The following is a 23982-nucleotide window of genomic DNA, read 5'->3' on the forward strand; positions in this document are numbered from 1 at the left end:
CGCGGTGCAGCCCAGCCCTGCGACATGTCACCGCAGGATACAGCCCTGTCCGCTGCCTGCCTGGGCCCTGTGCTCTGCACAGCCCTTCCTGTCCTTGTGCAGCTGCACCCAGGACTGGCAGCTGGGAGAGTGAGATGCACCTGCTGTTTCCCCACAGGATGTCCTGGACCTGGCCTTCTCCATTAGCTACGACGTGGAGGAGTACTACCTGAACTTCATCGCTCCCACGCGCTACGAGGTGAGCCTCTGGCTGGGACTTGGCTCCTGGGTTCAGGGGGCCCGTTGGACCAGGTTGTAGCTCAGATTCGGCCGTGGGCTTGGTGGGTGACCTTGGCAGAGCCTCTGCCCCTTTGTCTGTTTCCCCATCTGTGAAAGCAGGAGGCGGCTCCCCCTTGGCAAAGCCCTTCAGGCTCTGTGAAGGGAGAGTGCATGGCAGGGCTGCTGGGGTCTGTGCGGACAGACAGCAGGGAGCAAGGCGGGCACGTGGCACAGAGCTTGTTACCCGGACACGGTGTTCTGAGCTGTAATTCTCCGAGCGAGCCAGCAGTGCCCACGCCGCTCTGGGCAGTCCCACGATGCTGGCGTTGCACCCCACTGCCAGTTGTCGGCCAGGGCTGCGGGCAGTTGTGCCTTTGTACGTCAGTGGGGCTGTGCCTTGTGGAAGGCGGGTTCTGCAGTTCACTGCCCACGTGTCCTCAGAGGCTCACAGACCAAGCCTGGATGAATGGGAAGTTACTATTTCCCTCAGCCCGGGCCAGAGGTGAGGGCCCTTGGGGGTGTTGTAGGATCGATCTGGGGGCATGCACCTGGCTGAGATCAGATTGGGATGGGAATATGGCACAGGTGGAGAGGAGGTGTGCCTGGGCCTGGATCAGGAAGGGCTGGAGGAAGAGGTGTGGCAGTGGATGGGCGTGGAGCTAGAATGAGGCATGTGAGATGCCAGACGCCTCTGAAGGGAGGGAGGGTGCACAGTGGACTGCGTGGAGAGACAGGAATGCAGCGAGGGGGGCGCACTGGGGGACAGGCGTTAGCACTGTCCCTGCCTGGAGAAGACCCTCCATGCAGGACTGATGTTGAAACAGTGCGACTTTGCCCATAGCCAAGGCCCTGGGGGTCAGACGGGGGCCAGGGACTGAGCTGTGAGGTTCAGTTCTGGCTGTCCAAAGCCATTTTGGGACCGGTAAAAACCCAGCTGCCGGAGCCTTCCCCTGGTCAGGGGCTGCATCTGCCCCTGTGAATTCCACCCCGGCCTGCTGCCGTCCCCTGGCCTGTTTGAGGCGCGTGGCCGAGGGGGCATGCCTGTGGCGCTGGGTGGATTGCGGTGGGTGGGAGACTCGGGTGGGTGTTGGAGGCGGGCAGGGGGACGACTACCCGGAGGCTGAGGCCAGTGTTTGGTTGCCCCTCAGTTCTGCCTGTGGACGGATGGCCTGAACGTGCTGCTGGGCCGGGAGATGACGAGCGAGCGAACCCAGAGCGAGCTCGACATCCTGCTCTCCATGGAGCTCAAGCTGCGCCTCCTGGACCTGGAGAACATTCCCATCCCCGACGCCCCTCCCCCCATCCCCAAGCCCCCCAGCAATTTAAACTTCTGCTATGACTTCAGCCCCATGGAACAGTGAGGGCAGCCGCCCCGGCCATGGCTCTCGCCCTGAGCCAGCCCCAGCTCCCAGCCCTGCTAGCGGCTAGTCTGGACCAGAGTCTGCGCTGTAAGGGGGAGGAAGGGAAAACCCGGCTCCACACTGAGGCATGGGCTCAGGCACCTGCTGCAGTCCCTCCTGCTGGGCAGGGAGCAAGTAGGGGAAGGGCTGGTGGGCAAGGAGACGGGCTCCTACCTGGGCCATGATCTCCTTTCCCCCTTGTCCTGGTTCTGCCCAGGGGGAGCCGCAGAGCCCTGGCCCCTAGTGACTGGCTCCACTCCCCAGGCTGAGCCTGCCCCTTCCAGCGGGGGCCTTGCTCTCCTGCTTGCTGCCTTGACCGAGCGGGGCTGACCCAAGTGCCTTATTGCCCCTCTCTGCACTTGTGCTGCTGCTGTTAATGTGCCGTGGGGGATGGCCTTTGTCTCCCCGCTCCCCACAGCAGGCTGCTCCTGGGGTTTGACAGAACCTTTGGCAACCCGCTGGGCCCCTCGGAGCCGGTGCCACCCTCCCACAGAAGTCCTTAACTGCAGCACTGGTATGATACGGTGCCCTTGGGTGCACCCCAGGGAAAGACTCCGAGATGGAGAAGGTACGATTCTGTGCGGCCCCATGCTCCCCCTGCCCCTCTCTGGGTGATGTGACAGCCTGGGCGGGGGGCCAGCAGCCCCACTGTTCTTTATGGACAATAGGGCGTTTGGGGGGAAATCTGCCTTCCAGCACCTAAGGCGTTAAAGCTGCTGGGGCCACATGGCTGAACGACTCACTGAGCACAAGGAGAAACTGAGTCACTTCCGGTCCCCTCTCCGAGCCTCCCCGAGCTGGGATGCTGGCACCTGGCTGGTGGGAGATGATGCTAGGCACGGGAGGGCGCCTGCTGGAGGCTCCACTGTCCCTCGGGGCTGATGCCTGTACACCAGGAATCCTGGCCAGGCTGCCAACGCCCCACGGTGCGCGAGGGGAGGGGAGCCGAGCCATCCCTGGCCGCAGCTCAGCACTGTCTCGCCCCATCCTACCGTCTATCCTGCTCCAGGCATCCCCTGCATCCCTTAGCCATAATGCTGCACTTACTAACCGGCCAGCCTGCTTCCCTGGCCCCTCACCCTGCTAACGGGAGCCCCTGCACTGTACCTCTCCAGCCTGGTGCTTCTACTGAGAAAGGTACGCCGTGGCACCAGGCCCTCCCCATGCCCTCTATAGGGGCCTGTAATAATACTAAGGGACTAACCTGCCTGATGTGTCTCAGCACTGGACCTGCACTGTCCCCTGCCCTGGGGCTGGAGAGGGCTGAGAACAGACCCCTTCCACCCCCCAGCATTTGGACAATAAACACTTGTACGGAGAAACCCACGGCCTGTTTTCTTGTTTCCACCTGGATTACTCCGGCCTCCTTGGGCTGGACCCTGGTTATCTGCAGCAGCTGCAAGGCAGTGACTTCTGTGCTCGGCTGCAGCATAGCGCCCCCCTCGGGCAGTGCTGGCAGAGGGTGGGCCGGGGCCCCAGGCCCTCCCGCTTTGCACAATACACGCCGTCAGTGGGGATGTCCACATTAGAGGCTTTTATTAGAGCACCGTCTACATCACCGTACGAAGGCACCACGAGTCGCTTTGAAGGAGTCTGAAGGGGGGCTGGTTTCCTGGGAGGGTCGTGGGGGGGGGGGGTAAGGAACAAGGGGAAGGGAGACAGACCCGTGTGCTCTGGAAGCAGCTGATGCAGCCTTGCCTGCTGGTGCGGCAGGGGCAGGCAGCACAAAGCTTTGTCCTGGCACAGGAGAGCGGGCAGTGAGATATCTCCTCCCCCCCCCCGGAGGGGGAGAGCGGGCAGTGAGATATCTCCTCCCCCCCCCACCCGCCGGAGGGGGAGAGCGGGCAGTGAGATATCTCCCACGCCACTCTGCCTCCCAAAATGGAAGGAGTGGACTTAGGCAGTGAATTTCCCCCTCCCCCCCCCGCACCATCCTTTTTGCACCACTAGGCTTAGTCCTGTGCTGGGGAGACGGGGCAGGGGGGGCTTGGAGGAGTCGCAGCATGGAACAGCAGCTCTCGCTGCCCAATCCTGCTGCGGAAAGAAGCACTCAACCCCCTCAAGGGGCTTTAGCTCCCTCTCCCCCTGGCTGAACCTGGCCCAGGGCAGGTGCCTTGGCTTTTTGGGGCCTAGAGCTGGGCAAAGGGTGGCCACTGTTTCAGCCCTGCGCGACCAGCCGGGATCCCCTGGAGGGGCCAGGGCCCTAGTGGAAGGCAGTCTCCAAATGGCTCTGCCTCCGAAGGGAGCCTGGGGGCATACCTGATCGTCCCTGGCTGGGGGAGGAAGCTCAGGGCCTGGCCTGGGTCTCAAGGGTTCTTTGCACACCCAGAACTTGCCAGTGGCCCAGCTGCACTTAGTGTTAGACACTCGAACTCTTTGGCCAAAGCGTGTCAAAGAAACCCCACTCATCCCCAGCCCAGGCCAAGAGGCCACGGGCGTGTGTCCCAGCTGGGAGCTCAGGGAACAGGAGGTGGGAAGCTGCAGAGCATCCGTGGGGAAGGGCCTGAGCTGCAGCATCAGACGTTCTCCGAGCTGCCCAGCGAGGAGGGATCTGAGCCTGCCGCTTGGCCCCGCTCACAGGGTGAAGGAAAGGTCTGCTCCACCCACAAAGCGCGACTGGACACACGTCTGCAGGGGGAGCTGGACCTGGAAAAGCTCAATATCAGCCATCCTGATCCCATGGCACATGGAGACATCCAGGCTCTTCAGCTGTCTGCACTCCCTGCTGATGGCCATCAGTGTCCTGAAAAGGAGACAAGTCAGGGATCTCTCCGCTCAAGACAGCCCCTTCCTCCCAGCCTGAGACAGGCAGGGCGACTCTCCCCGGCTGGGCCAGGTCTCTGGGGGAGGACCTCCCCCTTTGAAGGCCAGCATCAGAGGAAGGCCTTGCGATACTTACTGGCATGTGAGCTGGCTGCAGCCAGAGATGACGAAATGCTGGAGTCTCCGTAGAGAGCCAGCAGCCTCCATGAAGCCTTTGTCAGTCAGCTTTCCACAGTGACTCATGGACAGCTGCTCCAGGCTCTGGCAACCCCTGGCCACCGCTACCAGGCTGGCGTCAGTGATCTCTGGTAGCAAGCTGAGGGAAAGCTGCCTCAGGGCTGGGAAGCGGATAACCTAGATGGACAGACGGATGAGAGCCCATTGGGCAGAGCTGGCCTGAACCTTTCCAGAGTGTTACAGCCGTTGTGCTGGGACTCACAGGTGGGCACATCTTCACCACCGGCTCCCGTCCTGGGCAAGGCTTGCAAAGAAAACTTCAGAGCACAAAGTGTTTGGAAGGAGAGGAAAGGCGTCCTCAGCCTGGCTTCCGCCCAGAGCCGTGGCACCAGGGAGCTCTGAGGAATGAGGTCCTACCCCCGAATCTCTCCCCTGGGTCAGTACCGCTGCTGGGACTGTGCAGGAGGGGGTTGCTTTCTGCTGGCAGGACAGCTTCTAACCCACGCAGCCTGGCGCACTACCCACCCATCCACACTGCAGCTCCCCAGCAGCACTCAAAGCTGCAGAAGCAGATCGGAGACTGATTCCTCCACCTCAGTGCCCTGAGTCACGTGGGCACCTGGTGGGCAGTGGTGACACAATCCGGTGCTGAGAGGGAGCTGTTAGCGCCCGGCAGCGTTTCCCCTGGTGTGTACACAGGAGCATGCAGCCCAGGAGGATTTCTCTCGAGTACAGGCTGCATATGAGGGACAGCTGCTGGGCTGGCTGAGCCCCAGTCCACAGCCGGGCTCTCCATACCTGGGTGATGCTGGTGTCAGTCAGCTTGCTGCAGGCCATGAGGTCGAGCTCTTGCAGATACTGTAGTGCCTGCAGGGAGGCTCGGGGCTGCTTCTGGGACTCCTTCCCGGAGGAGTCGCTGAGGGCCTTGGGATCTTGCTCCAGGTTCTGCAGAGGTGGCAGGAAGAATCCCATGTTTCCAAAATTCCTGCTGAACTGGGGCCCTGTGTCCTTCTGCCAAGAAAACAGACATGATGCTGAGCCCAGGGGGCTCTCGGCCTCCCATCCTCTGCGCTGTGTCAGGGACTCGGCTGGGTGTCCCAGAGAGAAGAACAACCCCACACACGTTCCCGTTCCACGCCGGCTCCCCAGGTGCCGAGCTGTGACTGAGCTGCCAACATCCTCGTGACCTCACTTAATGTTGTGTCTGGGCACAGGCTGGCCCTTGGCAGCACTCAGAGAGCCCCTACTGCCTCGGCTTTCGCTCCACGGGCATCAGCCAGGCTCCTGAGCTTCGGGAGTGGGCTCTCACCTCTCTGCGATGGTTACACTCCTCTCTGGGCTCCTCTGCACCCAGGAGACCCCAGTCCGTCAGCTCCTTGCACCAGGCCAATCGCAGGACAGTCAGCCGGGGGAGGTGGGAGGAAATCGCTTGGATGCTCACGTTGGTGATGGAGACGCAAGAGGAGAGATCTAATACCCGCAGACTGGGGCTTAGGGACCTGGCCAGCGAGAGGACAGAGCTGTCCTGGGGAGGAGAAGGGAACGAGTGAGAAGCCAAAGAGCTGCACTGAGCATGCCAAACCTGCCCTGTTGGCCAGGCCCAGGAGCCAAGGCTCTGTGCAGGAGAGAGCCCCACACAGCCAAGGCCTCCCCGGTGGGGCAGAGCCTGGTGGCCCGGCTGCAGGTGAAGGGGTCTGGGACTGAAAGGCAGGGGCTGCCCCTCAGGGCCCTGCCCCCTCTGCCAATAGCAAGAATTGGGGAACTTACTCTGAGCAGAGAGCAGAAGGCAAAGCTGAGGGAGGCCAGGTTAGGCCGCAGCTCAGGGGAGGAGCACACTTTCACCAGCTCGCTGCCGCTCACGAGGCTGCACTCAGACAGGTCCAGGTTCTGCAGGCTCCGGAGCTCAGCAATGCCCAGGAAACCCCCGTCCGTCAGCCTCTGGAGCTTCCCCAGGCGCAAGCTCTGCAGGGCTCGCAGCCCTGCTGACACAGCAAGGGTGGCCCGGTCAGACAGCTCAGAGCACCCGGTGAGGTCCAGCGCAGTCAGGTGGGGCTGGTGCGTACAGAGGAGGCTGATGGCCTCGTTGGAGAGGTCCCGGCAGTTCTGCAGCATGAGTTCCTGCAGGCGCAGCCCCTCCACTTGCACCAGGGACCTCATCGCTGGCAAGGTGATGCTGGTGCCACTCAAGTCCAAGGCCCGGAGGCTGCTGGCCCGCTCCTTCAGGAACCGCAGGAGGTTGCGGAAGGACAGCAGGGCAGTGGAGTTGTAGTTGCTGGACCCGCGGTAGGGGTCAAACTCAAAGGTGAGGTGGCAGCGAGCCAGCGAGAGTCTGGCCAGGCGCGGCGCGCAGCCAGTCAGCCGGCTGAAACTGAGATCTGACAGGTAGCGCAGGCCGGCCAGGTTCAGCTCCTGGAGATTGGTCAGCACTTCTCGGGCTTGGCCAATGGTCTCTGGCTTGGAGAGCAGCGTCCCAGACATGAAGAGGCTGTTGCAGCCACTCAGATCCAGCGAGGAGAGGCAAGGGCAGGCAAGGAGGAGGTGCAGGAAGGATGTTTCGGTCAGGCTGCTCCCACGCAGAGACAAGCTCTGCAGATGTGGCCCCAAGTGACAGGAGACAGCCTGGATCACGTCCCGGGAAACGGTGGAGCCGTCGAGGCTGGTCAGGCTGACGCAGCTCACGCGCCGTCTAGCCAGGCTCTCAATGGCTGCCAGAGAGGTGGAGGTGGCTGGGATGTTGTACAGGATGTTCTCCTGGAACCGAAAGGGGAGAGGCTATTGCCACGAGCACAGGACAGCCCTGGGAACTGGGGAGTGCAGAGCAAAGGCACCCCCGGTCCGGGACTCCAGGGAGAGATGGCTTGGGGGAAGCACTGGAGACATAGGCTAGCACAGGCCTTGAGGCCCAAAACCTAGGGTCTGGGGGCAACAATGGAGGTGCCCTACGCTCCAGAGACACAGCCAGGGAACAGCTGTCTTCCCCTCCGCCCCTTAGTCGGGGCACACTGAGCATGTGCAGAATGAGGCGGTGAGTGCAGATCCCAGGGAGGACCATAGGCGTGCAAGCATGTGCACTGTCTGAGCACTGTGGAGTGGGGAGGGAGGAAGAACTGCAGAATGAGCCGGGGGGGTGGAATGGGGCGAGAGCTGCAGGGTGAGTGGGGGTGGGGGACAGACTCGGGGGGGGGGGGGACTGCATTCAGGAACGTGCTTGGCCTGGCTCTGTAACTCTCCTGCGCTAAGAGTAAAGGGGGGTGTTACGAAGTTCCTTGCAAAGCTGCTGCCCTTGCTTTAACAGCCACACGGTGCCCAGGGGTTGAACTGCCACCCAGAGAGCCTACAGGCAGGTGGGGCCCTGGGAGACTGTGCAGAGTGGCTGCAGAGGCTTGGGAACTCTCAGCAGCCGCTCTGGGGCCTGGGGCAGCTGGCTGTGGGATCTTTCGTCCCAGGAAGGGGCCACACGAGAGGTCTTCCCTGAGGATGGTGCCCTAGAAGTCCTGCTGCTGAAGTAGCGACTGGACTCTGCCCAGAGCTAGCTGCTTGGGCAACACGTGGGATCCAAAGCTGGGGTCCGATTAACACAGGCTTGTAACCATTCACACGGGGACTCAGCGGGATAGGGACAGTGGGCACACCGCACGGATGAGGGCTGCAGGGAGGGGTGGGCTTTACCTGCCGCAGGGAGTCCTGGGCTGCAAAGTACCAGGTGTGATTCACCAGAGAGGCCTCCTTTCTGTCCGCGATGGGCAAGAAGCTGAGGATGTAGGTGATGACCTGGGAAGAGAATGGGAGAGGCATGAGGAAGGGCCCCAGAGCAGGACTTGTGCAGCACAGAAGAATTAGGGCATTTGCTGGGGAAGCGGTGTTTGGAGAACAGCAGTGCCTGACGTGCTCCGGTTTCTGAGACGCTGCTGTACAGTCTGTGGGCCGTGGCCCCGGTTTGTGCACTTGTCCTCTGCAGGAAAGGGGATTTACTGCACAGCACCAGCTCAGGGGAGGCAAAGCTGGAAAGGAATCATTTAAAAACTTCTGCCATGTGGCAAAGTCTCTGAAGGGCTGTCACACCCATCTTCCTGAACACGCCCAGAACGTCCCGTGCTCTGAGATTTCACTGCGATACAAATCAGGAACAGGGCCCCACCTATGCAGTGGTTCCACAGCCAGAGAACTGCATTTCTCACCGGGACAAAGAAAATCTTTAAAATAAGAACACAGCATAATTGATGCCATGATCATAGAATCACAGAATATCAGGGTTGGAGGGGACCTCAGGAAGTCAGCTAGTCCAACCCCCTGCTCAAAGCAAGACCAATCCCCAACTAAATCATCCCAGCCAGGGCTTTCTCAAGCCTGACCTTAAAAATATCTAAGGAAGGAGATTCCACCACCTCCGTAGGTAACACATTCCAGTGTTTCACCACCCTCCTAGTGAAAAAGTTTTTCCTAATATCCAACCTAAACCTCCCCCACTGTAACTTGAGACCATTACTCCTTGTTCTGTCATCAGCTACCACTGAGAACAGTCTAGATCCATCCTCTTTGGAACCCCCTTTCAGGTAGTTGAAAGCAGCTATCAAATCCCCCCTCATTCTTCTCTTCCGCAGACTAAACAATCCCAGTTCCCTCAGCCTCTCTTCATAAGTCATGTGTTCCAGTCCCCTAATCATTTTTGTTGCCCTCCGCTGGACTCTTTCCAATTTTTCCACATCCTTCTGTAGTGTGGGGCCCAAAACTGGACACAGTACTCCAGATGAGGCCTCACCAATGTTGAACAGAGGGGAACGATCATGTTCCTCGATCTGCTGGCAATGCTCCTACATATACATCCCAAAATGCCATTGGCCTTCTTGGCAACAAGGGCACCCTGTTGACTCATATCCAGCTTCTCATCCACTGTAACCCCTAGGTCCTTTTCTGCAGAACTGCTGCCAAGCCATTCGGTCCCTTGTCTGTAGCAGTGCATGGGATTCTTCCGTCCTAAGTGCAGGACTCTGCACTTGTCTTTGTTGAACCTCATCAGATTTCTTTTGGCCCAATCCTCTAATTTGTCTATGTCCCCCTGTTTCCTATCCCTACCTTCCAGCGTATCTACCTCTCCTCCCAGTTTAGTGTCATCTGCAAACTTGCTGAGGGTGCAATCCACATCATCCTCCAGATCATTTATGAAGATATTGACAAAACCGGCCCAAGGACCGACCCTTGGGGTCTGCCTGTGTCTGCGAGGTGCGAACTACCTTGTTCATGCCAATGGTTTCTGAGCTCTGAAATGCTAATCTAATTGTCAGTATGGTGAACTGTCTCACTCCAGACAATTTCAGTAGAAACTTCCAGCTCACGTTTGTATCCCACAATCCCAAACTGCCTCTCCCTCCTTCCCAGGAGGCAAAAGCCACAGCTGTTCCCTACCCTGGTGCCAAAGGAGTCAGCTTTCCCTAGACAACTTCCACAATATTGTGCTATATGGTCAACACAAAACTCTGAGTATGCTGTCAACTTTGAGACAGTGCAAAATCAAATGATCAAATTCAACAACCCAGAGACGCTGCACTGGTTCGATGATTCGTTATCCTATTTAATGAATCTACAGACCACCTCTCTGTTTGTTTTAATTTCTCTGAAGCTTCTGCCCAATTCCCAGGCTGCTGCATGGGAGTGCTGAAGAATTCAGATCAAGTTTCCCATGCACATGGCTCTGAGGAGAAATGAGGATTACCTCACCGCACCCTGAAGTGTGACCATTTCTGTGGTGGGACACAGCAGCTCGGCATGAACAGAGATGCTGCCCAAGCATTTAGGACAGGAAGTTAAGAATGCTTTATCCTAGTATGCTTGCAGGCACAGTTCCCAACCTCCTTTGCACCCTGTAACATTTCATGTCCACTTTGGCTGGTGCTGTCTCAAGGGTGTGCACTGACTGACAGAACTGAAGGAATACTCAGCACAGTTGTAGTGCGAGGAAGGCCAGCTGGGTTTAGGATTTTGTTTGGCTCCAGCAGAGAAGTTGTAGTTACTGAGTTTGAAACATCCGTGTTGTTTTCATTCCTTGATCAGAATCTTGTGACTGCACACTGAAGGACAGAGAGGCCCAAGAGTGGTTGGAAAAGCTTAAGTAGAAACAGCGTGGTCTGCTTACATGATGGACAAACCTATGTGGTCTGGGAGGGGTCTGTGATGGATTTGGAGCTGCCTGTTTTCATGGATCCACAGGAGACACTCCAGCTTTTAAACAGCTCCTTGGAAGGATCCCTTCACTGTGCCAGACCCGCAAGGGGTCTCACTGTTCCTTCAGAGTAGGCCAGGCAGCCTCAATGCTTCCAAGACTGAAGCTCTGGGCTCCAGCGCTCCTGCGTCACACCGTGAGCTCCGCCCAGCGAGTCTAACTGAGACAGACTCCTGGTCAGAGACCTTTACACTCTTCTGGGACCAGCGCACCTCAGCCAGTGTTTGCAGTGACATCAGGCAGAGGAGGCTTTGTTAGTCACCCAGAAGACAGCAGCAGGAAGTCCTTAGGTGAGTACAGACAAGCAAAGGTTAAGACATGGTCCATCCTGGCCAAGTCAGCATTCACCCAGCCACGCTGCTCTGGGATCCATTTCTGGCCCTCGCCCTCTGTCGCCTCTTAGTCAGTCCCAGGTGAGAGCTGTTGAGTCTCTCCAAAAGCCAGCTCTGATCCCCCTCCTGCCAATCCATGCTGAGGTCACATGTTCCACCTTCCAGAGATTCCACGTCCTTGGGCCTCCCCTTGCCATCTGGATCCCCCACTGATATGGGTCAGCTTCAGCCAGTCCTTTAATGCTCCATTCATCCCACCCCAGGCAGTTCTGTGACACAAACTGCAGGGCTCCTGCTCTGCCCTAGGTGTAGAGTTAACTCTTTTGTGCCACGGGGTGGCAATCCACGCTCAGTGAGTCACTGCCATGCATATCCTTCATAAAACCATTACAGAACATTCCCACTTTGCACTGCATCAGGAACAGGCCACTGTGGGGCTTACCCAGCCAAATGTGGGGTGGGTCCCTGCAAGCACCTGAGAGCCAAGGCAAGAGCCCTTCTCTTGGCTGTTCGAGCCTGACTGCCGGCAGAGCTCACTGAACTGTTCTGGGCAACTGTTTCCAAACCCAGGAAACTGCCAAGAAAGGCCTTTGGCTGGCTCTAAGGACAGGGGTCGTGCTGGGGGGAAATGTTGTGGGGGGCAGACTGTTCCCCATAGGTAAGGACTCTAGATGTGTAGACTTTTGTTGCTGTAAAATCCCTTTTTCTCTTATGCGCTGCTTGGATCCTGTGGTCACACGAACACTGCTTTGGTCTGACAGAAGGTGTCACGAGCTCCCCAAGGGAAGACCCACAAGTGCCGAACCCCATCACACTGGCAGCGTGAGCATGGTCAGTTCACAGGGGGCTGCAGCCCAGGGCCTGGTCTAAGAGTGATAGTATCATCACCGAGTCCCACAGGGGATCAAAGGCAGAGAGGGAAGCTGATGGAGGACAGGTAATAAAGGCAGATAAGCAGTCTGGAAAATTCTAGTGAAGCTGTTCTGCCAGTCTATTGCTTGTTTCGGTTTGGTACTTTGGACTCCGGATCATAGCAGAGCTGTACGTTAGCTACTCTTATCAGCATCCTTAATGACTCCTCTAAAGGGTGTTTCCACACAGCACTATACTCACTGTACAGAAGATGGCTGAATACCTTGTGTGCTTTTTAAACTTACACCAATCTCTTGATCCAAAGGTCTCTAACATAGACAGAGCCACATCCTGCAGAATGCTGAGCACTCTCAGCTCCCACTGAAGTCCAGGTTATCCCAGTGAAATCAAAAGGAAACTGAGGATGCTCAACACCCAATAAAAGGCATGCAGCACCTTGCAGGATTAGCCCTTTACTGTGACACGGAACATTTGCTCTCCTTTGGTTGATTGAAATATACCTAGTGTCCATGCATAAAAGTGCTTCTATTGACTGTTGGGTGGCTAAGGAACCAGCCAGCCAGACCTGGCGTTCTCAGGGCTAAGCACCAGGATCACCCACCCTGTCCGAGGGCAGGTGAAAGTGCTGGCACAAAGCTGAGCACCCCAGTGGGGAGAGGGATGCCGTCAGGAGCAGAGGGCCAGCTCTGTTTCACAGCTCCCTTAGTTGGTTAGAACTCCTACAGTTGGCTGAGCGTTCCCCACATCTAAGTCCTCCCCGTAATGTCCCCCCTCATGTCCACAACCAACAAACATAAGTACATAAGAATGGCCATGCTGGGTCAGACCAATGGTAAGTTTGGACCACAGAAGAGGGTGTCTCAGGACTTCTGCTGAGTTAAAAGATCTGCACCTCTCAAGTGCTTTACCAGCAGAGGTACCGTGGCTAAAAATTCCTTGGCTCAGCCTGTGTGCCTTGCTTTCCCGTCACATTGTCCTTGAAAGGGTCAAACTAGAAGCCAGAGTAACCACAGCTAAGGTGGGGCTCAGGGGCTGTGTGTGTATAGAATTTTATGTTTCTTACTATAAACGAGGCTCTTTACAAGGAAAGAAAACAAGGAGAGAGGTGCTGGCCGATTTGGAGTTTTGCTAATGGGAATACTGAAAGGCTCAGGAGGTCTCAGGGATGAGGGGGGCAGCATCCCACATCCCAACAAGGGCCTCAGCCAAGAGGTCTGAGCCCAGGAGTGCCTGAGCCAGAAGCAGTGACTAGATTCTACCCAGAGCCAGCTGGCTGGGAAGCATGTGGGACCCTGCTTACAAAAGACTAGTGATCCGAGAGAAGGACCCTGAACAACTTACTGGGGATTCTAGCAGTTGGCTGTGGTAAAGGTGTGATAAGCCCTAAAGAGCCATTGCCCTCTCTGAAGCCAGGAGGGGGCAGCAATTCTGGTGGAGTGAGTCCCTGTCCCTGGAGAGCAGGACCTACGCAGGTCACACAGACCCCAGCAATGACATTCTCGTAGCCTATTTAGATGACACAGGCTGGGGCCTACTACCAACCTCGAGCCCAAGGAAACACAGGAGTGTTGTCCTAATCTGAAGCCCAGTTCTAGTCATATGAACTCTTGTAACCTTCCAGACACTGACTGGACTTGGAAGTGCCCCCAGCCAGCCCACTGCCGTCCAGCCTGAGCCATCAGAAGGTGTTACCTCCACTGGGAGCCTCTGCGTCTCCATGCAGCTGCAGCTGCCCCTTTTTGGGACCCCCAGCACGGATTGCTCCTGCTCAGGCCCAGCTGCTCCCTTCGGATGGTCTGGGCGAGCGCCTCGGTCTCTGGAGTCCAGACAGAGAGCTATCAACACCTGACGCTCTGCAATGCCCCCATCCTGTCTAGCCATCTGCCCTACTGCTCGCACCCCATCTGTCTGTCCTGCTGCCCGCACCCCCGTCTGTCTGTCTGTCCTGCTTCTTGCACCCCTGTCCGTCTGTCCTACTGCCCCCACCCCCGTCCGTCTGTCCGTCCTACTGCCCCCACCCCCGTCCGTCTGTCCGTCCTACTGCCCCCACCCCCGTCCGTCTCTCTGTCCTGCTTCCTGCACCCCTGTCTGTCCGTCCTACTGCCCCCACCCCCGTCTGTCTGTCCGTCCTACTGCCCCCACCCCCGTCTGTCTGTCTGTCCTACTGCCCCCACCCCCGTCTGTCTGTCCGTCCTACTGCCCCCACCCCCGTCCGTCTGTCCGTCCTACTGCCCCCACCCCCGTCCGTCTCTCTGTCCTGCTTCCTGCACCCCTGTCTGTCTGTCCTACTGCCCCCACCCCCGTCTGTCTGTCCGTCCTACTGCCCCCACCCCCGTCCGTCTGTCCTACTGCCCCCACCCCCGTCTGTCTGTCCGTCCTACTGCCCCCACCCCCGTCTGTCTGTCCGTCCTACTGCCCCCACCCCTGTCCGTCTCTCTGTCCTGCTGTCTGCACCCCCGTCCGTCCTACTGCCCCACCCCAGTCTGTCTGTCCGTCCTACTGCCCCAGACCCGTCCGTCTCTCTGTCCTGCTGCCCCCACCCCCGTCTGCCCGTCACTCACCCCGTCCCTACCACCCCACCCCCGTGTCCGCCGGTCCCGCTCACTGCCGGGCTCTGCGCCTCCACTTCCGGGTTCACCATGGCAACGCCGCAGAGGCTGCTGGGAATGGTAGTCCGGTGCGAGGTCAGTACCCCGCCTCTTTCCCACAGCGCGGTCTCGCCCCTTCCGTTTCCGGTGACGCGAACCCGGCGCCGGAAGCTGCGCTGCTGCTGACTTGGTGTCGCTGCTGCCGGGGGAGCCGGAATGGCGGTGAGGGGGCTGCGGGGCGGCTGGGGACTCCCGCAAAGCGCCGGGGGCGGCGTGAGCCCGGCCCGTGGCCCCTCCCCCGTGGCCGGGCCTGAGCCGCCCGGCCCGGCCCGTGGCTCCTCCCCCGTGGCCGGGCCTGAGCCCCCCTCCCGGGCCTGGCCTGAGCCCCCCGGCCCGGCCCGTGGCCCCTCCCCCGTGGCCGGGCCTGAGCCCCCCTCCCGGGCCTGGCCTGAGCCCCCCGGCCCGGCCCGTGGCCCCTCCCCCGTGGCCGGGCCTGAGCCCCCCTCCCGGGCCTGGCCTGAGCCGCCCGGCCCGGCCCGTGGCCCTTCCCGCGTGGCTTGGTCTGAGCCCCCCGCCCGGGCCTGGCCTGAGGACCCCCCCCCGGCCTGTGGCCCCAGGCAGGCCTGCCTCCCTCCCCTCCGCCCCCACCATGGCTTGGTCTGAGTCCGCCCGCCCGTCCCGGGCTTGGCGCTCGCCCCCCTGCCCTCCTCCGGCCTGGCCTGTACCCCCAGTCCGCATCTAGCCTCTCCCTCCCGGGCCTGGCCCAGGCTCTCAGTCTCGACACTCCTGAGAGCGAAACAGGAGGGTGTTTCCTTGCGTGAGACCCTCTCTCTGCTCCCCCACGAGGGCTGCACAGCAGAGTGGTGGTGATGGTGGGAGAATGATTGTAAAACCACAGAAAATGGTGAGGGGATCTCGGGGGTGGATGTAGAACATGATGCTCATTTACTTAATTGACATGACTTCAATTGACTGTCTCTTTAGAGCTGTGTAAGGATCCATCAAGGGTAGGGTTATAATAGACAACATGCAGATAGAGGCCTTCAGGAAAGAAAGGGGAGTGGCAGAGATGTAGCCTTGCCTTGTCCAGCCTGTAGACATCAATGACTGACCAACTCTCTGAACAGTTCTCCAAACCAGGGTTCCAACTGAACAAGAGAGGTAGAAACTGCTCTCGGGGGATGATATGCTCACCCACATAAGCTGCCCTCCAGAGAAACTGGCAACTGTTAGACGCATATGGCAATATTTGAACTTTGCAAGTCAATTTAGGGTAAACAAAAAATCTACAAAATGCCCAAAGACAAGCAGACTAAACTATGTAGAACCCACACAGCTCTACCTAGAGGGGCCTCGAAAGTGCAGACTGCTGACAAACACAGGAGCAGAAGACACCTATAGAACTTATGTGCCATTAACAAAAGCCCCAGGATAAATATCGACCACCAGAAAACTACTATGAAAATGACCTGACAGCATAATCGAACCCATCCTGGAATATGGAAGCAAAGCCAGGGGCCTAACCTTAACAGCCAACTACAACAGCTGGGGCAAGAAACCTACAGTCCTACAAGCAAATTATACATGTGTACAAGAACTCGCCCAACGATGGCTGGGCAGAACAGAGATTTTATTTTTTTCCTCTTTTGTACCATAGGAAAAGAACACTCAGTTTCTGGTTCCTCCACACTCAAAACAGCTAAATGACTACTCTCTATAATTACTCCAGGCCTCAACAGCACTGCCTTTGGGATCAGTGACAGTGGGTTGTGGAGGGGGTGTAGGCAGGAGGAGCTTTGGAGAAGGGATTGAGGTGTGAGCAGAGGGGTGTAAGGAAGTATGTGTTAAAGACTGCACTCTTTTTCTAGCCAAAGGGGAAGGTGGGAACCAAAGGCAAAAAGCAGATTTTTGAAGAGAACAAGGAGACTCTGAAATTCTACCTGCGGATCATCCTTGGTGCTAACGTAAGTGTCTCTCTCCAATAGTTTTCTAGGGCCATGAATGCTTGTCTGCAGCTATTGGCTGGAAAGGTAAATCCCACCATATTGGGCAGGAAGCCTATTCTATCCCATCCTTTTTTGGGACCTGATCACCCTAAATCCCATGGGGCCTTAGGGATCAAAGGGTTGGGGGAAATGAAGAAGGGATTCCTTTTCTGGCTGGCAGCTCCATTTCAGTCAGGGCGAATATGAAAAGGGCCATATGGCCTCATGTAACTTCTGCATTTAAGGACTGTAGGGCGAGCAGTGACACACCTTGCTGAGTCCCCAGAGACCTGGGGAAAGAGCTAACACCTCTGTCTCTCAGTGGAGGTGGAATGGTTTTAACTTCCAGGAATGGGTTAGCAGGGAGAGAGCTAACCCAAACCTGGACTGTAGTGAGGGATTGCAGGTTGGGAAGCGTACCTTCTCCCACCCAGCACTCTGAAAGCTTGAGGGTGGGGAAGACTCTTCGGGTTTTTATTTTCTGGGGAGGAGGAGAAATGTACAGCCCCACAGATGACAGTGAACAATCCCCAAAACTCCATATATGTTTTGGCCTATTGTGTGCTGTAAAGGCAAGTGTGGCTAGGAGGTATGAAGGAGCTAAGAACTAGCACCAGGAAAGCAAGGAGCTTTCCTTCGCCTTAAAGCTTTCACCCCTAGTGAGACTAACATTTCTGCTCTGCTGGAGCCAGCTCATAGGCTTGTGGCTTGCCTAGCTCTGAAAACTGTCTGAATCCAGCTTCAGCTTTCTGACGCCAGGAAGCTCTCTGGAGCTTTCATTTTCCAGCATTGTAGGGCACCTTGCCTGCTTCTGCAAGATCTATTGCAAGTGGGGGTGACCCTCTGAGACTCAGGCCATTTTTCATGATAGCATATTGGGAGAAGGCCCAAAGCTGTCCCATCCTTGATGTGTTCCTTCCCCTCACACTCGCTGATTCTGGCTGCTTGGCTTTATTTCTCTTGTCTTCAGGCCATTTATGCAGTTGTGAACCTGGTGATCTTCTATACAACAGCCTCCTTCTGGACCTGGGTAAGTCCATGATCTCTGACCCTTCCCTTTTCAGGGTGGAGGAATCGAGGGGGTAACACCTGGTGGGGTATTTGTTCCATTCTCTCGCCCTTCCTTCTGCTTCTCCCTGGGGCTGTCAGGAATCTTTACTTGATGCTCAAACAGTGAGCCTCAGATCTCCTGTTGGGGTTAGTGTGGAGTTTGGCATTCACTCACACTGTCTTGGGCCTGATGCCTCTTCATTGTTTCCAGGTTGCTCTGATAGGCAGTGCATAAGCCATGTTTCCCTGGACACACAGACACCGTGTGTGGGGTTAAGTGGCTTTTACCCACCTGAGACGAGAACATCTTCACTAATCAGAAATGTCAGTACAAATAATTGCTCTGGGGCTCTGCTCCTGCTGTTTTACCTTGGGACCCTGTGGATTAGTCGCTTTCATGGCTGACCTTTATTTGTTTGTTGCAGGTTGCGTTTGTGTTTAGCATGGTGATCTACAGTGCCAGTTACCGCTCCATGAGCTCCATGGCAAAGGCGTCTTTCACGGACGATGGCAACCTTGCTGACGGGGGAATTGACCTGAATATGGAGCAGGGGATGGCAGAGTGAGTGTCCACACCCACACGAGTCCAGGTGAGCAGGACCTGCTGCCTGAACGCGTACACAGACCCATTTACCCCAGAGAGCATGGGAAGAAGCATAGCAGAGCCTCAGCTCTGAGACCATCCCACAGAGCTCACTTGCTCTCCCCAGTGGGAAACTTCCCTTTCTAATCATTCTTGTCATTTCCCAAGAATCGGTCGAACTGTCCTCATTGCTTGAACATCTAGCTCTGCCTCTAGGAAGTGAGTAACGGGACACCCCAGGAAGTGTGCTGGACTGAGATAATGACTCGCCCAGGGCCTTCACTAGGCTGGATGGGCGACAGTACCCAGCTGCTCCGCCAACTCCTCCCTTGCCCTTTGGCTTCTCTCCTGGGGGTTACATTCACTAGCGGAGGACAGCTCTTCCCCTGCCCTTTGGCTGAGGAGAGTGTTTAGGGTGCATAAAATCTTTACCCTCTCCAAGGTTATAGGGTTCTTTTCCTTGGACTGGCTGCCTGAAACACCTACCCAAGTGTTGTTTCCTTAGAACAAAGTGAGACTTATTAAAAATAGAGAAAACGGAATTAAAAGAAAAGCAAGCTTGCTTAACGGACCTGAATTTATACATCTGAGCTAAGCTAGGTAAGGCACCCTCAGCTTGCTTACAGGAAAGACTAGGCAATTAATTGTGTGTGGTCAAGAGCAAGTCCTTGCTCTCTGGCCTGTCCTCAGAGATCCAGCCCCACGCTGTCCAGAGAGAGTCAGTCCCCTCCCTCAATCTACTCTACCTGTTTGTCAAGCCTTTGTTAAAGGTCCTCACCATCCCAGGTGAAGCGTTCTGGTTGTCTGTCTGTCCCTTCCCCAACCCTGCATCTGTCTGCTCTGTTTAGATTGTCAGCTCTCTGGGAGAGGGAGGAGTGTGAGTGTGTTCAGTGCCCAGCTCAATGGGGACCTGTTCTTGGGCCTGGGGTGCTCCCAGGGGGAAGAGAGCCAGGCAGTGAGAGGGGCTGGTGGGGCAGGCAGTCTGCTCCGGGGGTGAGCTGGGTAAGTATCAGTGTGGGGGAGTACACGAAAAGTCTCACTCCTAGGGATGTAAATATCGTTTAAAATGTTAACCAGTTAAACGATTAAAATTATATCATTTAACCAGTTAACTGAGGTGGCTCTGGCATGGCCAGGGACTGGCAGGGCTGAGGGTTAATGGTTAAGGTCTGTTAACGGTAAGCCTAATGTTAACTGTTTAACCTTTTACCTCCCTAACTCCTTCATGTGGTGCCCTCTACGGTACGGTGGCGAGTCGCCATAGTGGTCTGTCGCGGCGTGTCAGCTGGTGCCAGGACAATCAGAGGGGGTTAACATGCAGGTTTGGGCAGATGGCGCCGTGTTGCTGTATGTTCAGGAGGCCCCCTTCTGATGGACAGGCGAGAAATGGCAATTTTTTAAACCTGGAACTAAAATTCTGTGGAAAACACTGAGGGGAAAAACTGAATTCCACTGGGAGGCCCAGGGTGGCATGCCCTCCCCGAGGGCATGTCTGCAGCATTGAATGTTAAGGGCCCTGCTGACACGTGGGAACCAGGGGCTTAGAACGGCAGAACCATCCCAACCTGACTGCACTGTTGCCATCACAACTCTGACTCCTCCTGTTGCCCTTCCATTGTGTCTGTTGCTCATGTTGGCAAAGTTGACATTGCAGCTGAACCAAAGATTTTCTCAAACTTTCTGTGCAAGGGAGGACTGAGGCAAGGAGAGGCGGGGGAAGAGGCAGTTGGCTACCACCAGAAAAAGAAACTGCTTGTGTGTTGGTGCAAAGGCCGTTTGCACTATAGCTTCTGGTGCAACCATCCTGGGTATCGCCACAGCACTCAGTTGGTTTCTCCCTTGTCTCCTTACTACTTAATATCTCTCTTACTCTCCTCATTGACTACTTACCTCTGGAAAGCTTGCTGGGGCCTTTGTGTGATGCACGCTGTACAGGGCAGAGCGGCAGTGAAACAACGGAACCACCTGATCGTTTCTGAAATCCTCCTAGTACTATATCCATCCAAACAATTGCCCAGTGATAATGCACCAGGTTACACACATGGCTTGGTGCTTCGCAATACAGCTGTGTGATTGGGAGCGGCAGAGATGATGATTGGCAGGGATGGAGCTTTTACTGGCTTGTTCTAAAAAGTGAAGGTAGATGATTGTATTTGTCCCTTGAATCCACAGCTCATGTAACAGGAAAGATAGAACGTATAAGTGTTCTGAGTCGTTTTTGCCTGGGCAGCAGAGAGTTCGTACTTGCCTGACACACTGTGCTTCACTGCCTGGAATAATTGTTGTCCAAGATAAATAATAGTGCATGCAAAAATATGCTATTAATGCAGCATAGATGCTCTAAGAAGTCACCAAATGCAAAGTTACGGTTTACTGCTCCACTCTGCCCCCCTTGTGTTTGTGCATTGGAATAGTCTCCAGTGATGTGATCTCAGGGTTTTCCAGTATTTGACTGTGCCCTTTTTTCCAGTAGGGTCAGAACTACGCAGTGTGTTAGGTCTAATGTGCCATACTCTCAGCTGTTCAGTTCATGTCAGTTTGCCATTTGAAGCGCTCCAAGAAGCACTGTTACACTTCCCTGTCATCTGACAGTCCTGTCACATTTGACTTTGCCACAGGAAGAAACGCTGACTTTAAACTGCTTTTTGTACAGTACTGATTTGAAATGTATTTCCAGTGTCCCGTCTAACTCCGAAGAGGATTTTGTACGTTCCTCGAGGATGAGATAGGATGTGGTGTAGGCAGTTGTTACTTGGGAGATCTAGGTTCAGTCCCCATGGACTGTGGTCCTGTTTGCGAGGTGCTCAGGTGGTGTGTGGTCGGGTCCAGACCAGCACCCAGAGAAGCTGTTCCCAAATGCTGGGTAGCTAAGCATACTCCACACAGCACTGCCCACAGTGAGACGTGCTAATTCTTGCTGGTGCACTGTCTGTATGCCAGCCTGTTGGTTTCTTACTCTAGTACGTGTTGTTTCATGTGAGTGCAGGGGGTTGTGTTTCTCTTCTGTGCACATTACAACAGTCTACATGTGTCTGAGCTGTATAGAAGACAAACGGATCATGCTACTGTGAGAGCTGCAATTGTGTAATCAAAGCTGGTGTTCAGCCCACCCCTGCCAATGGCTCTCTACGTCTGAGTGTTACCTCAATGGTTTTGTGTGTGGAAAATCAAAGGGGGTGGGGGGGACCTGGCGTGGGATCAGATGTGTAATGGGCACTTGTCCCTCCAGCTCAGTTTGTGGCCACTGGGGTATGTTTATCCCTGGGATGCTGCATCATGTTAGCTCAGCAGCTGTGTATAGAGATGGAGAGTGTATGGGGAGGGGCTAGCTGCTATGGCATGGGATTGCACCATGAAGTTTAACACCTCTCCTAGTCTGCCAGTCCGGGTCCTGTGAGCGAGCAGGCTTCATGCAGAACACAGGCCGAAATTCATACGTAGCCGCCTGTAATGACGTTGATCGTTTTTTCTCCCATTCAGCCAGGCCTGCCCTGCCCCTCCTCTGGGAGCCCGAGGCCCTATTTGAGTCTTCAGTTAATTGTAGTTAATCCAGAGGACACTATTTCTCCGAGGCCCTAACACACAGGTCCCGTGGGCTAAGCCAAAGCCATGGGAATGTCCCTGGCCAAAGGAGAACTGGGAAGGGCTGTAGGGGAGACCAGTAGCTTTGTAGTGGCAGCAGAATTGCAGTGTTAACGACAGGGTTTGCAACTGCAGATGTTCAGTACAGAAAACCGGCCCTGGCCCAGTGCAATTAACCTGTTGCTTTTCCTGTCCCTCTCAGGCACCTCAAGGATGTGATCTTACTGACAGCCATTGTCCAAGTGCTCAGCTGCTTCTCCCTCTATGTCTGGTACTTCTGGCTCTTGGTAAGTCTTTTGGGCCTTTCTCTGTATCCCCAGATTCAAACTTTGCCTTGCTCTCCCTTCCAACTCTGCTCCATTTCATAGATTCCAAGGCCAGAAGGACCGAGTCTGCCCACCTGTATAGCACAGGCCAGAGACCTGCCCCAACATAATTCCCAGAGCAGATCTTTTAGAAAAATGGCCAGTCTTGATTTAAAAATTGCCAGGGATGGAGAATTCATCACAGCCCTTGGTAAATTGTCCCAATGTTTAACTACTCTTGCTGTTTACACCTTATTTCCATTTCATTTTTTACCCTCCCTTCCCAGCCTAGAGCTGGTTTTTGGTAAATCACGCAGCCTTCCCCTAATCTTCTCCAGAAGAGAGAGTGCCATTTTGCACGGGAATGCTGAGGCCTGATGGGATTTGGATGCCACCTCTCTGAAAGCCCTTGGACAGTGAGAGGTCCAGAGGGCAATGATAGATGGGGGAGGGGCATTTGGGGCAGAGTCCAAGCTGTCTTGGGATGTGCATTGTGACACTTTACATGTGTGCTGAGCACTCAGCACCCCTGAAAATCAATTTTTTTTTTTGGACCCTTCTAACTTATCAATGGCTTTAACACCTGGCACAGGCAGACATATATTGAAACAGAACTTCCTGCATAGACTGGTTAAAACCCCCAAACTGGTTATTACCTAGCTTTGTCACCAGTGGGTATGTGTGGCAGAAGCCACCCGTTATAAATGGCTGGCTTACTAAAAGGTAACTCGGAACACTTTCCTTTTTTGGTGGAGCAGCCTGGTGTCTGACCCCTGTATTGGGCATCTTGTCGTGGGGAGTAGACTGAATTGAATAAGCGTTAAAATGGCGTAGCCCATATTCTCTTATTCCTAGGGGCAGTCCTCCGGGAATGGGGGTGAGCCCATTTCTGGGAAGTGGGACCTGGTCTTTGGAGATCTTAGGAACTGAAGCCAAGATTTTCATAAGTAGGCTACAATCATTAGGCCTCAAGTCTATATTTAGGCCCCTAAATAAGTGGGTGGTTCTCAAAAGTGCTGAGCCCCTGCAGCTCCCATTGATTGTGGCACGTATCTAGATCCCCAGCACTAACGTAAATAAAGACCTAGACCAGGTGTCGTGTCCAATTCTGGATGTAGAATCAGCTTCACCAGAGCTCCACGTTACCTGGTAGCTGAGCAGCGTCCTACAGTAACTGAGAACTGAGTTTGCGGCCTGTTGTGCTTTGTAGGCTCCAGGACGGGCTCTCTACCTCCTGTGGGTGAACATCCTGGGGCCCTGGCTCACGGCCGACTCTTCAGCTGCCACCCAGGAGCCAAATGAGAAGAAGCAACGCCGCCAGGAGCGCCGCCAGATGAAGCGCTTCTAGCTACACAGGTGGGGGTGGATTAGATCTAATCCACCAGCTCCACCTTGTTACCTCATCAGGGATGCGATTTAAACCAATCAGAAACCATCACAGTATCCGTCACCCCTCATCCATCCATTCCACTACAAAAGGCTGCCAGAGACTTCCCTTGACTGCGTCTGATGGTCACATCAGGGGCCGCTCCACCACTTGGGGCCTTACTTGACAAGGGGGAGGGAGGTTACAATGGGATATGTGTAAATAGCTTTTTCAAGCAATGGTGTAATGAGTGTGGGGATTGGGAATTGCCTTGTTGGAGGAAATATATTAAAGAGGTGAATCTAAGCGCAGGGACTGGTGGCCGATGTTTGCTTCAGGGTCAAACTTTATAGCAACAACAAAAAAATATCACCAGGAGGCAGAGACGAGAGCTGGAAAATGTCATGCCACAAAGTGAATGTTTGACTAAGTTCTAAGCTATGGAGAAAGGGCGTTCAGAATGGAACTGGCTACTCACTGAACTATCACTGACAGGGCTGGGC

General features: G+C 55.6%; 3 protein-coding genes across 9 annotated transcripts in view; 2 read left to right on the top strand and 1 right to left on the bottom strand.

Annotated features, from left to right (window-relative positions):
- The window catches only part of ELMO3 (engulfment and cell motility 3), a 32302-nt gene extending 29322 nt beyond the window's left edge, over nucleotides 1-2980 (top strand). For all 6 annotated transcript variants that reach the window (XM_073307263.1, XM_073307260.1, XM_073307259.1 and 3 more), the window contains 2 exons: nucleotides 158-238; nucleotides 1407-2980. In XM_073307263.1, coding sequence (XP_073163364.1) covers nucleotides 158-238; nucleotides 1407-1619 — 294 coding nt within the window. In that variant the 3' untranslated portion in view covers nucleotides 1620-2980. The remainder of the gene's footprint in view (nucleotides 1-157; nucleotides 239-1406) is intronic.
- A 198-nt stretch (nucleotides 2981-3178) lies between these two features.
- On the bottom strand, nucleotides 3179-15346 carry LOC140896497 (putative RNA-binding protein EEED8.10). The gene is made up of 9 exons (XM_073308422.1): nucleotides 15334-15346; nucleotides 14582-14807; nucleotides 13713-13836; nucleotides 8268-8369; nucleotides 6366-7349; nucleotides 5908-6123; nucleotides 5397-5609; nucleotides 4558-4775; nucleotides 3179-4401 (listed from the first exon to the last, which is right to left on the bottom strand). The coding sequence occupies exons 1-9, from the start codon at nucleotides 15344-15346 to the stop codon at nucleotides 4233-4235; spliced, it is 2265 nt and encodes a 754-aa protein (XP_073164523.1). The 3' UTR covers nucleotides 3179-4232.
- TMEM208 (transmembrane protein 208) lies at nucleotides 15087-23785 on the top strand. 2 transcript variants are annotated; one of them, XM_073307273.1, is made up of 6 exons: nucleotides 15087-15512; nucleotides 16477-16572; nucleotides 17564-17623; nucleotides 18069-18205; nucleotides 22011-22095; nucleotides 23324-23785. In XM_073307273.1, the coding sequence occupies exons 1-6, from the start codon at nucleotides 15489-15491 to the stop codon at nucleotides 23459-23461; spliced, it is 540 nt and encodes a 179-aa protein (XP_073163374.1). In that variant the 5' UTR covers nucleotides 15087-15488; the 3' UTR covers nucleotides 23462-23785. The 2 variants fall into 2 exon arrangements, with proteins under 2 accessions (XP_073163374.1, XP_073163375.1); XM_073307274.1 differs by lacking the exon at nucleotides 15087-15512 and adding an exon at nucleotides 17855-17967 and having other exon boundaries at nucleotides 16556-16572.
- Nucleotides 23786-23982: the final 197 nt, after the last annotated feature.

The sequence above is a fragment of the Lepidochelys kempii genome, chromosome 12 (assembly GCF_965140265.1).
Source record: "Lepidochelys kempii isolate rLepKem1 chromosome 12, rLepKem1.hap2, whole genome shotgun sequence".
Taxonomy (NCBI): domain Eukaryota; kingdom Metazoa; phylum Chordata; order Testudines; family Cheloniidae; genus Lepidochelys; species Lepidochelys kempii.

Coding starts and splice junctions, on each gene's coding strand:
- LOC140896497 (XM_073308422.1), bottom strand. Junction 6,124..6,365: donor CCTTCTGCTCTCTGCTCAGA/GTAAGTTCCCCA, acceptor TCTCCTCCCCAG/GACAGCTCTGTCCTCTCGCT. Junction 4,776..5,396: donor CTGACACCAGCATCACCCAG/GTATGGAGAGCC, acceptor CTGTCCATCTAG/GTTATCCGCTTCCCAGCCCT.
- TMEM208 (XM_073307273.1), top strand. CDS start 15,489: ATGATTGTAAAACCACAGAAAATG. Junction 15,513..16,476: donor TTGTAAAACCACAGAAAATG/GTGAGGGGATCT, acceptor CTCTTTTTCTAG/CCAAAGGGGAAGGTGGGAAC. Junction 17,624..18,068: donor CAGCCTCCTTCTGGACCTGG/GTAAGTCCATGA, acceptor TGTTTGTTGCAG/GTTGCGTTTGTGTTTAGCAT.